This window comes from Hyalella azteca, unplaced genomic scaffold, assembly GCF_000764305.2.
Source record: "Hyalella azteca isolate HAZT.00-mixed unplaced genomic scaffold, Hazt_2.0.2 contig2761, whole genome shotgun sequence".
Classification (NCBI taxonomy): domain Eukaryota; kingdom Metazoa; phylum Arthropoda; class Malacostraca; order Amphipoda; family Hyalellidae; genus Hyalella; species Hyalella azteca.
Window position 1 is genome coordinate 11,589 of NW_025933024.1, and position 12,430 is coordinate 24,018.

The 12,430-nt window shown below is 39.0% G+C and overlaps 2 protein-coding genes across 3 annotated transcripts in view; one reads left to right on the forward strand and one right to left on the reverse strand.

Annotated features, from left to right (window-relative positions):
* The first annotated feature begins 346 nt into the window (after positions 1-346).
* LOC108673308 (zinc finger protein 143) lies at positions 347-3,953 on the forward strand. Of its 2 annotated transcripts, none has more exons than XM_018161112.2 (5): positions 347-458; positions 617-1,022; positions 1,372-2,183; positions 3,037-3,168; positions 3,817-3,953. In XM_018161112.2, the coding sequence occupies exons 1-4, from the start codon at positions 387-389 to the stop codon at positions 3,166-3,168; spliced, it is 1,422 nt and encodes a 473-aa protein (XP_018016601.1). In that variant the 5' UTR covers positions 347-386; the 3' UTR covers positions 3,817-3,953. The 2 variants fall into 2 exon arrangements, with proteins under 2 accessions (XP_018016601.1, XP_018016602.1); XM_018161113.2 differs by having other exon boundaries at positions 367-462.
* Positions 3,954-5,701: 1,748 nt separating this feature from the next.
* LOC108673307 (intraflagellar transport protein 140 homolog) overlaps positions 5,702-12,430 on the reverse strand; it is a gene marked incomplete in the record, with an annotated part of 12,915 nt that continues 6,186 nt past the window's right edge. The window contains 6 exon segments of the mRNA XM_047885677.1: positions 5,702-6,117; positions 6,477-6,660; positions 7,159-7,346; positions 8,850-9,035; positions 10,191-10,324; positions 11,634-11,761. Of these exon segments, the coding sequence (XP_047741633.1) occupies positions 5,902-6,117; positions 6,477-6,660; positions 7,159-7,346; positions 8,850-9,035; positions 10,191-10,324; positions 11,634-11,761 (1,036 nt within the window).

Genomic DNA, 12,430 nt, shown 5'->3' on the forward strand with positions numbered 1-12,430 from the left:
ATGTTCAGTTTGACCTTGAAACTGAAAATGAAGAGTCAGATAAAGTCATATGAGTAGACAGTGAGTACATTCTTCTATGTTGAAAGCAAAGTGTAATGCAGAAAGAATTTAAAATTTTAATGATTTATTTTAAGAATTTTGATCACTTTGTTCAAGTCAACTCTATAATTATTGAATGTTTGCTATTATATTTTCCAGTCAACAGACTTTAGTCATGAAAGGTGGTGGCAAAACTGATTCCTGTACAGTGCCCAAACTTTAAAAAAAAAGTTAAGAGATCATAAGTTCATCAGCCAATCATTGATGGCCTTTCAAGCAAAATCCACCAATCATAGACAAGAAAATAGTGCGTAAGTACTTACGTTCACTTAGCAAGTTTTGAAAGTATGGCCCCAGAATCAGAAGATCAACAACTGGCGGGGTCTATTCCATTCAAAGATGATACTACATCTCCAGCAGTACGTAAGCATGATGCTTCTCATTACTTTTGAAATGAATTATTATTGGTTATAAATTTTAGTTACTTTCACTTTTTCCTCTGATGGATTTTTAATAGTAACATAGGCCACTACTCATCAATAATGGTGCAATCAATTTACATGTTTATCTTTTGCAGGATGTTCCTGAATCTACCATTTTATGTCTGGATGAAAATGGCAAGCTTCTTAGCTCCAAAAAAGCAGTTTATGTAAAAATGCCATATCCTGCCAAAGTGAATGAGAGAAGAGAAGACTTATACCAGGCAAAGTTCCTGACTAATAATGAGCAGTGCTGGTTTATTTCTGAAGGTGCAGTAGAGCACACCGAGTTCATATCAGAAAGTTGTGATACATCTGGTAGTAGCAGCTCTATAATTCTTCCTGCTTCACTTCACACTAATGCTTCCCAGTGTCAAGATGAACATCTCATATTTCTAACTGAGGAGCAGCTCAGAAAAGATGAAGTTTATGTCATCACAGAAGCTGGAGACTCCGTTACACTTGAAATGCTTCGCACCTCAGAAAATGTGGATGAGATGACAGGTTATTTTTGCCACAGGCTTCTTTCCTATTTTAATTTTTTAATACACTGTATTGCTGAATGGCTGTTCTATGACTGGATGATTTGGAGAAGATGATTTATTGATGTTCAACTAATTCAATGCCAACTAATTTTAATTAATTGATATGCACTCAATACTAAACCTAGTTTGCACTGTTTAAAATATTCTCACTATATTTCATAAATGTATGCATTCATTTTAGCATTGTATTAATGAGTACATTGCTTCTTTTTTATTTTTAAGATCTAATTAGAATGACAGTTTCTCTAGCACAGCTTTTGTTTTTAGCTGAACAAAATTGGATGTTTACCCCCTCTTATCATGTGCAGGTTGCAGTGGCACTTCAGGAATCATACCTGTGAAGGCAAGCCTTGAAAAGAAGTCTAAAAGTGGCATGTCTGCTTGCCTTGTAAAGGACCAGAAAAAAAGTACTATCTTTCGTTCATTCAAGTGTGAAATTTGTGCTAAGGCATTTAGTAGCAATTATTCTCTAGGTTGCCATATGAGAACCCATACAAAGGAAACTCCCTACCATTGTTCTGCTGAGGGTTGCTGCAAGAAGTTCAAGATGAGTGGAGACTTGGCCAAGCATTTTAGATCTCACACAGGTGAACGCCCTTTTGTATGTGATGTGTGTGGTCGTGGTTTCAGCACATGCAATAATTTAAAAGTACACATGAGAACACACACGGGCGAGCGTCCTTATGCCTGTACTGAGCCCAACTGTGGCAAGAAATTCTCATCTGATACTAATTTTAAGAACCACATGAGGATACATAGGGGAGAAAAACCTTATGTTTGTTCAGTTCCTGACTGTGGCAAAAGATTCACTGAATACTCTTCTCTGTTCAAGCATCGTGTAGTGCATGAAGATCAGAGAAAATTTACATGTCATTTGTGTTTGCGACAATATAGACAAGTGTGCACTCTACGCCATCACTTGCGAAGCGTTCATCATATCCAATCCTGCAATAATTGTGGTACTTGTGTTCAATGTGGGAAAAATAATAACAATGCTTGTGATATAAAAAATATAACTATCAGTAAAAATTCTAATTCTGAAATAGTAACTGAAATTACACCTGGAGAACCTGCGCCCCAAGAGCAAAGATTTTTTCTTGAAGCCGTTGAGTATTGGCCTGTGAGTATTGTTATGTAATACTAAGTCTTATTATTAGCTAGTGATGTCATGAAAATATATCATGTCATTCACTCTTCTCTGATTAATTATGAAGTGCTGTATTTATATAGGTATTATAGATATAGAGGCCTACTCCTACTCATAGACTTATGCTTCTACAGTTCTACTCATAGTCTAATCCTCTTACTTCAAGAGTAGGTACCTATTTAAATGTCTTGGCTCTATGCATCTGAGTTGAAATTAGTGTAGCTATATTTCGTATTGTGTAATATGTACCTAATGAAAGCTGTTCAGTTCAAAACCATCTTCTCACCTGTTTGTATTAAGATTTTTAATATTCATTTTTCTACCAACCATTGCTTCAGATATCTGTATAGCATTTCTTATAAACTCTTACGCTCTAGTGAAGTTTGATCACATTTATGGTACCTATTCATATGATGCATAGCTGTGTTTGGTAGACGTAATATTATGCATACTTCTGTAATGTAGATGTAATATTTTACACAGTTGTGTAATGTAGACTTAATATTTTACACAGTTGTGTAATGTAAACATAATATTTTACACAGTTGTGTAATGTAGACGTAATATTTTACACAGTTCTGTAATGTAAACATAATATTTTACACAGTTGTGTAATGTAGACGTAATATTTTACACAGTTGTGTAATGTAGACGTAATATTTTACACAGGTGTGTAATGTAGACGTAATATTTTACACAGTTGTGTAATGTAGACGTAATATTTTACACAGTTGTGTACCTTAGGCGTAATATTAGTATACTTACGCGTAGTTCTATAAAGTAGACTAAGAAATAATCAAAGTTTTGTTGGTTTGGTTGCCGCCAGGATGCAGGAGACGATGGTGCCGGGGTCGCTGAGCAGCCCATCCTGCTGCTGGCCTCAGACGCGCTGCTGTCTGACCAGGAGGTCACCACCAGCCTCCTGTCTCCTGTCCTGCACGACTCACACTCTCTATAGGCTAGTCATGAGTACCTATTAAACCAGGCGTTTTAAGTGAAAAATTATATATGAAGAAAAATAGAATTATTCAAACATTTGAACAACTCAATAGGCTACCACTGCTTGATGAAGTAGGTACCTATGTGGCAAATTCAGACTACAAATTCAAACAATTCTATCTACCGTATATTATCTTGTAGTTATCTCATCTTAAATGCCTTGTACAATTGTGCTAAAAAAAATTTGCTTGTGCTATAAATAGCTGGTATATTTACGAGTATTAAATTTAAACATGTTTATTAACTGTTCCTAATGAATGATGTAAAAAATGCGGAGCTCTCATGCTTTTTTCCATTACAATATACGACATTAGTCAATGTTGCTCACTTGTACCAGTATTGACAGACTTGAGCTTTAGAGTAAATACTTCGTGTTTTTTGTTCGATTGAATGAATTTGTTAAGGAATTGGAGCAATGCTGTCACTGACTCTAAACTCCTCCTACCCATAGTCTACCTACTGCTCCTACCCATAGTCTACCGCTCCTACCCATAGTCTACTGCTCCTACCCATAGTCTACCATGGCGTTTATCTTGTGTTTGTACGAGTTGTGTGAAGGAAGAAATGTATTCACGACGTGCATCTCATTTGTATATTTTTTTTACAGTTCGTGGAGGAAGGCATCAAGACGGAGGTCGTCATGGACGTCTAGCTTTATCTTCATATTTATCTTCCTTTTATGAGTCATATTTGCTGTACATGTTCATGCTTTCTTTTTATGTACAATTTATATATTTAGTATTGGTGCACAATATAATACATTTAAATATAATGTATAGGTATATAATTTTTAATAGTGAATAATACGATTTTAATAACAATATAATACATTTAAATATAATGTATAGGAATATAATTTTTAATACCGAATAATACGGTTTTAATAATTATTTTATGATGGAAGTAAAAATTTTTATTTAGTTTGAGAGTGGATTATTTAAAATGTTCAAGTTATGATTTATTTTGCTTGTTTTTGTACGCACAATTTTGTGCAGAAACATCTGCCATGTGCGATGAAATTCTTAATTGCAATATCATTTAAAGAAGCAATTTTGTTCTAATAAAACCTTCTCAAGCTTTATTTACTTCTCGTGGTCATTTTCTTAACTATCTATCTATCTTAACTATCATCTTTAACTCACTCACTATAACATTAACTCGCTATAACTAACTATCTATCTATCTATCTATCTTAACCATCATTTTATTAACTATCTATCTATCTTAACTATCATTTTCTTAACTATCTATCTATCTTAACTATCATTTTCTTAACTATCTATCTATCTTAACTATCATTTTCTTAACTATCTATCTATCTTAACTATCTATCTTAACTATCTTTCTTAACTATCAATTTTATATTCTCATTTGACTTTCTGAAATTGTACATTTGACCTCCTTGAGTGTTGTGTTTATAGGCCTAATTGCATCTATTCTGTGTTGTTTGCTAAATGTTAATGCATGAAAAATGCTGGAGTGAATAGCATGTTGAGTAACAATTTTTCGCTTAAAAGGATTACAAGTTTAGGTTCATTTTTGTACTGCTTTATTTTCTATTTCTAACTGCTTTATTTTTGTACTTATTTGTAAATACTTATTTGTATTTATTTTGTACTGCTTTATTTTCTTTCTATTTTCTAATTTCCTGAGGTAGCAGGGAAGCGCTGGTACACACATTAATGCAAATTTAAATAAACTTTTTTGATTTTGTAAACGTAGGCTTAATTTAACTAGGTATCAATTTTCATATTTTGTCCAATGAGATTGACAATAGAATTTAAAGAATATTTACAGAATGGTGGAATAATTGAACACTAATAAATGCCCAAAAATAAAGGAAATATTTTCACGCTCCTGCACTGCGATTCGCACAGCTGTCAATTTGGTAGATTGAAGTGAAATAAAAGGCTTTTGTACGTTATATTTATTATTGTGTTAAAATTTCTTCTTTCAAGAACTTTGGACCCAACATGTGTAGAATAAATACCATAAGTAATTATTAAGTGCAATAGAAACGTTCTAAGATTTCGAAAAACTAACTTGTTAAAAAAATTAATGATTTTGCAAGACCGTTGATGCCATGTTAAGAGTGAAACGAACATTGTTATCAGACTAAACATTAACTTCGAAAAAATTCGCGAATGCACAACTCAATCTTGAACTGATCGATTATTAAGATGGGCGGCTTTGAAGGAAAGTTTTCAGTTTAGTGTTTTGTTATAAACTTTACAAAAATTAATTCATTTTGGACGGTTGCAATGTACTATACGTATAGGCGCATAACGTTTATCTCTTCCCGCTAGAATTGGAGATGATTGCTAGGCGCTTTGAATAAGGCATTTAATAAGAAAATTACATGTTTTGCTTCACTGCTGTCATTGATCGCATTGCCTCTCTAGTGAGATAAATGTTTCTTAAGTTACATAAATAATAAGAATACTAGATTACATACTATAAGAATACTAAATAAGATAAATAAATAAGATATTTATTAATATTAGAGACATCTTCAATAAAGCGTCTAATACGACGCAGCAAAAAAGTAGGAACTGAAGTGACTTGCATCATTACTGATACTGACTAGAACAACGTGGATTACAAATAACAAAAAAGTGTAACTATTTTTACAATTTTCACGATAAAATTCATCTTGTGATGTTATCTCATTAAATAAATGCGGATGCGTTTACTAGAGAAATTTAGCAGTGCCATTCATAAAGCGATTTTTGAAAGTAGGTTTTTCTTCTTCGTCCTCCTCCTCCTCCACAACCTCCTCGTCTTCATCGTCGTCGTCTGTGGCGACCTCGCCTCTCTCGCCCCTGCGCGCGGCAGGCGAGAAGCTCGCGCCTGTCGCCGCTGCGATGGCCCGCAGTGCTTCGTCCGAGACGAAATACGACGGGTTCACCTGCAACACACGATACATGTAGCATAAATTTATAATTTATACCTGGTACTTTACATTTCGAAACGTAGGTATTGATTTCATGGAATTATGAGCCGCTTTCTAATAAAATTTGATGGTTTTACTGAATAGTAAAGCTTATATATGAGGCAGGGTTTGGTGTCATTTCAAGTTTAGTATCGTTAAGTTGAAACTCAGAGATATGTTTGCCTCGACAACACTCTTACAAACTTCGTCTCGACCTTTAAATTCTGCACTAGCATGCTAATAAAGTAGCTATTCTTCAAATAACCGCTCGGGACTCGAATGGAAGCAAGAGTGGCGCACTGGTCACTGTTCAGAAATACCAAGCTTGGAACTACCTTGGGAAGTCTGTTCTTCATCTCCTGCAGCGTTCCTAGGGCGCTCTTGAAGTTCTTCTTGGCGGCGTAGTGCTCTACGATGGCTGCGAAGATGTCGCCTCGCCTCACCGCTAACTCAATGTCCGCGTCCTCGAGTAATTCATACAGGCCTTGTATTGCCGAGTCCGCGTCGCCCTCAAGTAAACTGATCACAAAAACAAAACGAGTGAAAACTTCAATAGTATTTAATAGTAATTATTATTCTCGTCGTCCTCGAGTAATTCATACAGGCCTTGTATAGCTGAGTCCGCGTCGTCCTCAAGTAAACTGATCACAAAAACAAAACAAGTGAAAACTTTAATAATTATTGTTCTCGTCCTTATTCCATCGAGATAATTTTCGAATCAAGTATTGTTAATCAAGATGACCATGTTTAAATTAAATTAAATAGGCCATGGGCCTATTTCTTCAATGCCGACACTTCTATTCTATTCTAAATTCAAAGTCGTAGTCACCGAACACTCAAAGTATCAATTCATATTCAATGAACATTTGGAAAACATTAGTCGGTCTTGCCGTCGTAGTGTGATGAACTAATCCAACAATAAATCAAGATCATATCGACAGGCCTATCCAGGCCTATTTATTTAATGCCGAAGATACTATACTACTATACTATACTATATCCAGCATGCGTACTGACCTTCTAAGTTGAATGAAGTGTCGCACCTTCTCGAGTTTCTGCTGCACAGCGTTCATTTTGTCGCGTGCCTCAGCGTTGCCTTGATTCACTGCATTGACAAGAGTTTTGTGCGCCTCCATGAGCGCTGCACCAGCCTTCTCATACTGCTGGTACTCGTCTATCTCCACCTGCTCACACGACTCAATCGACTTGTTAAAGTAACGCGGGTAGTAAGTAGCCTTTCTCGATTTCAAACGTGTGCTCATGCTAGTTGAATCTCAGGAATAACTAAAATTATTTAATACGGGAAAACTTACAAAACTTAATCGAAAACGTCACTGAAAACTCGCTCCGTCTATCTTTTTACTCCGTTCAATAGTATCCAATTTCTTCTGTAAAAAAGTTTCGTAATCCAACAAGTTCTTGTTGCGTTTTTAATTATGAAACGAAGTAATCAGATACGAAAACAACTTAGAGCTATGCAAACTTGAACACGTATCTTTATGGCATTTCTCCCAGGAGAGAACTGAATGTGCATGCATAAATGTCAGAGTGTCGTTGCAGAATAGGGGAAAGCTATTGGTGAATTCCTCAATAATAATAATAATAGCGGTTTCAGCGTTTATTAGGCCGTAGGCCTGTCGCCGATTCTTAACATCGCAGAACATTCACAACATTTTGCGGTCTCGAACTCGCAACTCACTGCTACAATTCTGCTGCGCNCCTTAGCCACACACTACACGTCACTAGTGCCACTAGTCACCTTAGCCACACACTACACGTCACTAGTGCCACTAGTCACCTTAGCCACACACTACACGTCACTAGTGCCACTAGTCACCTTAGCCACACACTACACGTCACTAGTGCCACTAGTCACCTTAGCCACACACTACACGTCACTAGTGCCACTAGTCACCTTAGCCACACACTACACGTCACTAGTGCCACTAGTCACCTTAGCCACACACTACACGTCACTAGTGCCACTAGTCACCTTAGCCACACACTACACGTCACTAGTGCCACTAGTCACCTTAGCCACACACTACACGTCACTAGTGCCACTAGTCACCTTAGCCACACACTACACGTCACTAGTGCCACTAGTCACCTTAGCCACACACTACACGTCACTAGTGCCACTAGTCACCTTAGCCACACACTACACGTCACTAGTGCCACTAGTCACCTTAGCCACACACTACACGTCACTAGTGCCACTAGTCACCTTAGCCACACACTACACGTCACTAGTGCCACTAGTCACCTTAGCCACACACTACACGTCACTAGTGCCACTAGTCACCTTAGCCACACACTACACGTCACTAGTGCCACTAGTCACCTTAGCCACACACTACACGTCACTAGTGCCACTAGTCACCTTAGCCACACACTACACGTCACTAGTGCCACTAGTCACCTTAGCCACACACTACACGTCACTAGTGCCACTAGTCACCTTAGCCACACACTACACGCCATGTCTCTTATACACATCTAGATGTGTATAAGAGACAAGGCCTAACCTTATTGCCGTGGCGCCCTCAAGGACTAACCTTATTGCCGTGGCGCCCTCAAGGACTAACCTTATTGCCGTGGCGCCCTCAAGGACTAACCTTATTGCCGTGGCGCCCTCAAGGACTCACCTTATTGCCGTGGCGCCCTCAAGGCCTAACCTTATTGCCGTGGCGCCCTCAAGGCCTAACCTTATTGCCCGCCTGCGTGAACTTCTTGGTGGCAAGCTTGTAGTTCTCCTGCAGGTAGGCACACTGCGCCACCTTCTCCAGGATGGCGTTACGGGCGCCCTCGTCCCGGGGCAGCGTGAAGCGCTCAGCGAGCTCCTCCGTCACCCACACGCCGTGCTCCACGCACAGCTCAAGGGCGGCTTCGTACTGAGAACATAAATAAATATATATATAAAAAATAAAATAGATAAATAATGTACTGATGTTTGTATTTAGCATAGCACGTTAAATAATGTACTGATGTACTGTACACATTTGTTAATCGCGCATGTCAAATGTAAAGTAATTCATAAATGAGAAGTACATATGAAGTAGAAGGCATGATAGAAAACCGGCATGATAGAAAACAACATGTCACGTTAAATAATGCACTGATGTTTGTATTTAGCATAGCACGTTAAATAATGTACTGATGTACTGTACACATTTGTTAATCATGCAGGTCAAATGTAAAGTAATTCATAAATAAGAAGTACATATGAAGTAGAAGTAGTTCATAAATAAGAAGTACGATCAAGATTCGAGTATCACTGAGTTGTGGCCAACAATAAAGGTGCGATTGACAGCATGAACGGCTTGTAGTTTTTGAGGTGACTTTTTCAATCGTTCATCATTCATTTTTTTCAGATTTGGTGTGCATTTTTCCCTTTGAATTTTACAGTAGATCTCTAATTCAGACGCCAGGATCGACTGCCGAAATTCTAAAAGTCGCCGAACATGATTTCGGCGGCAGTTCTTCACAGTTTNTACACTCACTGTCTCTTATACACATCTAGATGTGTATAAGAGACAGCGGTGGTAGAGCGTCACTGCCCGGGCGACCTGCGGGCGGTCGCTGGAGACTAGTCACTAGTGGTATAACTAGTCACACTACACGTCCCTAGTGCCACTAGTCACCTTAGCCACTAGTCCGGCGCGGTGCTAGAGCGTCACGGCCCGGGCGACCTGCGGACGGTCGCAGGAGACTAGTCACCAGTGATATAACTAGTCACACTACACGTCCCTAGTGCTACTAATCACCTACACTACACGTCCCTAGTGCCACTAGTCACCTTAGCCACTAGTCCGGCGCGGTGGTAGAGCGTCACGGCCCGGGCGACCTGCGGACGGTCGCAGGAGACTAGTCACTAGTGGTGCCACTGGTCACCTACACTACACGTCCCTAGTGCCACTAGTCACCTTAGCCACTAGTCCGGCGCGGTGGTAGAGCGTCACGGCCCGGGCGACCTGGGGACGGTCGCAGGAGACTAGTCACTAGTGGTATAACTAGTCACACTACACGTCCCTAGTGCTACTAGTCACCTTAGCCACTAGTCCGGCGCGGTGGTAGAGCGTGACGGCCCGGGCGACCTGCGGGCGGTCGCAGGAGACGAAGTAGCGCGCGGCCTCGAGCTGCTCCTGCGGGCCCGCCACCAGCGCCAGGTTCATCAGCTGGTCTGGGGGGGGGGGTTTGTTGATTTTGTTGATTTATGCTAAATAAATTCATTGATACTTGTTGATATTGCTGATTTATGATAAAAAATTATTGATAATCAGTGATCTTGTTGATTTATGAAAAAAATTATTGATACTCGTTGATATTGTTGATTTATGATAAAAAAAATTATTGATGCTTGTTGATTTTCCTGATTAATGCGAAAGAATTCTATTGATGCTTGCTGATACTGTTGATTTATGGTAAAAAGTGTTTTTGTTGCTTGTTGCTGCTGTTGATTTATGGTAAAAAAATTTTTTGTTGCTTGTTGCTGCTGTTGATTTATGCTAAAAAATATTATTGTTGCTCTTACTGCTGAAATTCCATACCTTATTGTTGAATTAGTGGTATTTTGTGGGTATTTTAGTGTCCGTATCGGTGTAGATATTGTTGATTATGGTAGAAATCATTCGATTTTGATGATATTTTGGAGAGTTCATATCGCGGCGTAGATATTGTAGATTATTCTTAAAGTCATTATATTTTGATGAAGTTCATAGAGGGAGGAAATAAGCGTGAGTTTCGAGAGACGCTAAAAACTTGTAAATATTGTTACTTTTTCTTAAAGTCGTTGGATTTTGATGATGTTTTAGCAGTCTTAGAAGAGGGAAAGGGGGAGAGGGAGTAATCCTAACATAGCATGTGCGGAGAAGTAATCCTTACATAGCATGTGCGTAGAAGTAATCCTAACATAGCATGTGCGGAGAAGTAATCCTATCCTAACATGTGCGGAGTAATCCTAACATAGCATGTGTGGATAAGTTGTTTTTGTTGTTGTTGTCCTAACATGTGCGGAGGAGTAATCCTAACATAGCATGTGCGGAGAAGTAATCCTATCCTAACATGTGCGGAGGAGTAATCCTAACATAGCATGTGTGGATAAGTTGTTTTTGTTGTTGTTGTGCGAACAACAACAACAAGTATTTCTAATTTAGCATGTACGGAAAAGTAATCCTATCCTAGCATGAGTGAACAATTGATCATAATATTCAATTTTAAGCAATGACCATTAAAATTATACACAATTCAACACCTACTAAAGAAAGAAGGGAAATAAATTTATGTAAGCAGGCAGAGCAACACCCGCAACACCAAGTGACACACCAGCAACACCAAGTGACACACCAGCAACACCAAGTGTCACACCCGCAACACCAAGTGTCACACCAGCAACACCAAGTGTCACACCCGCAACACCTAGTGTCACACCCGCAACACCAAGTGTCACACCAACACCAAGCGTCACACCCGCAACACCTCCCACCACTCACCGTCGTACGCGTTCTCCCGACATATGCGTATGGCGTTGCCGTACGCATGAGCGCGCGTGAAGAAATGAATTGCTTCCTTCACTTGGTTGACGTTCTCGTACTGACGCGCGAGGTGGTAGCATGCCGCCCTGTGCATGAATATACAACATATGTCAGCCACCGATACGTCATACTTTATATATAACTTCTACCTGACACGTCAAACTCATTTTATACATCACTATACAGGGATCATGAATATACAACATATGTCAGCCAACGATACGTTATACTTTATATATAACTTCTACCTGACATGTCAAACTCGTTTTATATATCACTTCTAGCTGAATAGTCATACTTACTTTGTATATAACTTCTAACAGACAAGTCATACCTAATTTATATAATACTTCAACTGACACGTCAAAATCATTTTATAGGTACATCACTTCTAGCTGACTAGTCATACTTACTTTGTATATAACTTCTAACGGACAGGTCTCGCTAACTTAGTATATAACTTCTAACTGAGTCTTTCTTACTTTATAAATCACGTCCAGCATACACGCTGTCTCTTATACACATCTAGATGTGTATAAGAGACAGACCTGCGGACGGTCGCAGGAGACTAGTCACTAGTGGTATAACTAGTCACACTACACGTCCCTAGTGCTACTAGTCACCTTAGCCACTAGTCCGGCGCGGTGGTAGAGCGTCACTGCCCGGGCGACCTGCGGACGGTCGCAGGAGACTAGTCACTAGTGGTATAACTAGTCACACTACACGTCCCTAGTGCTACTAGTCACCTTAGCCAC

Coding starts and splice junctions, on each gene's coding strand:
- LOC108673308 (XM_018161112.2), top strand. CDS start 387: ATGGCCCCAGAATCAGAAGATCAACAACTGGCGGGGTCTATTCCATTC. Junction 1,023..1,371: donor AAATGTGGATGAGATGACAG/GTTATTTTTGCC, acceptor TATCATGTGCAG/GTTGCAGTGGCACTTCAGGA. Junction 2,184..3,036: donor AAGCCGTTGAGTATTGGCCT/GTGAGTATTGTT, acceptor GGTTGCCGCCAG/GATGCAGGAGACGATGGTGC.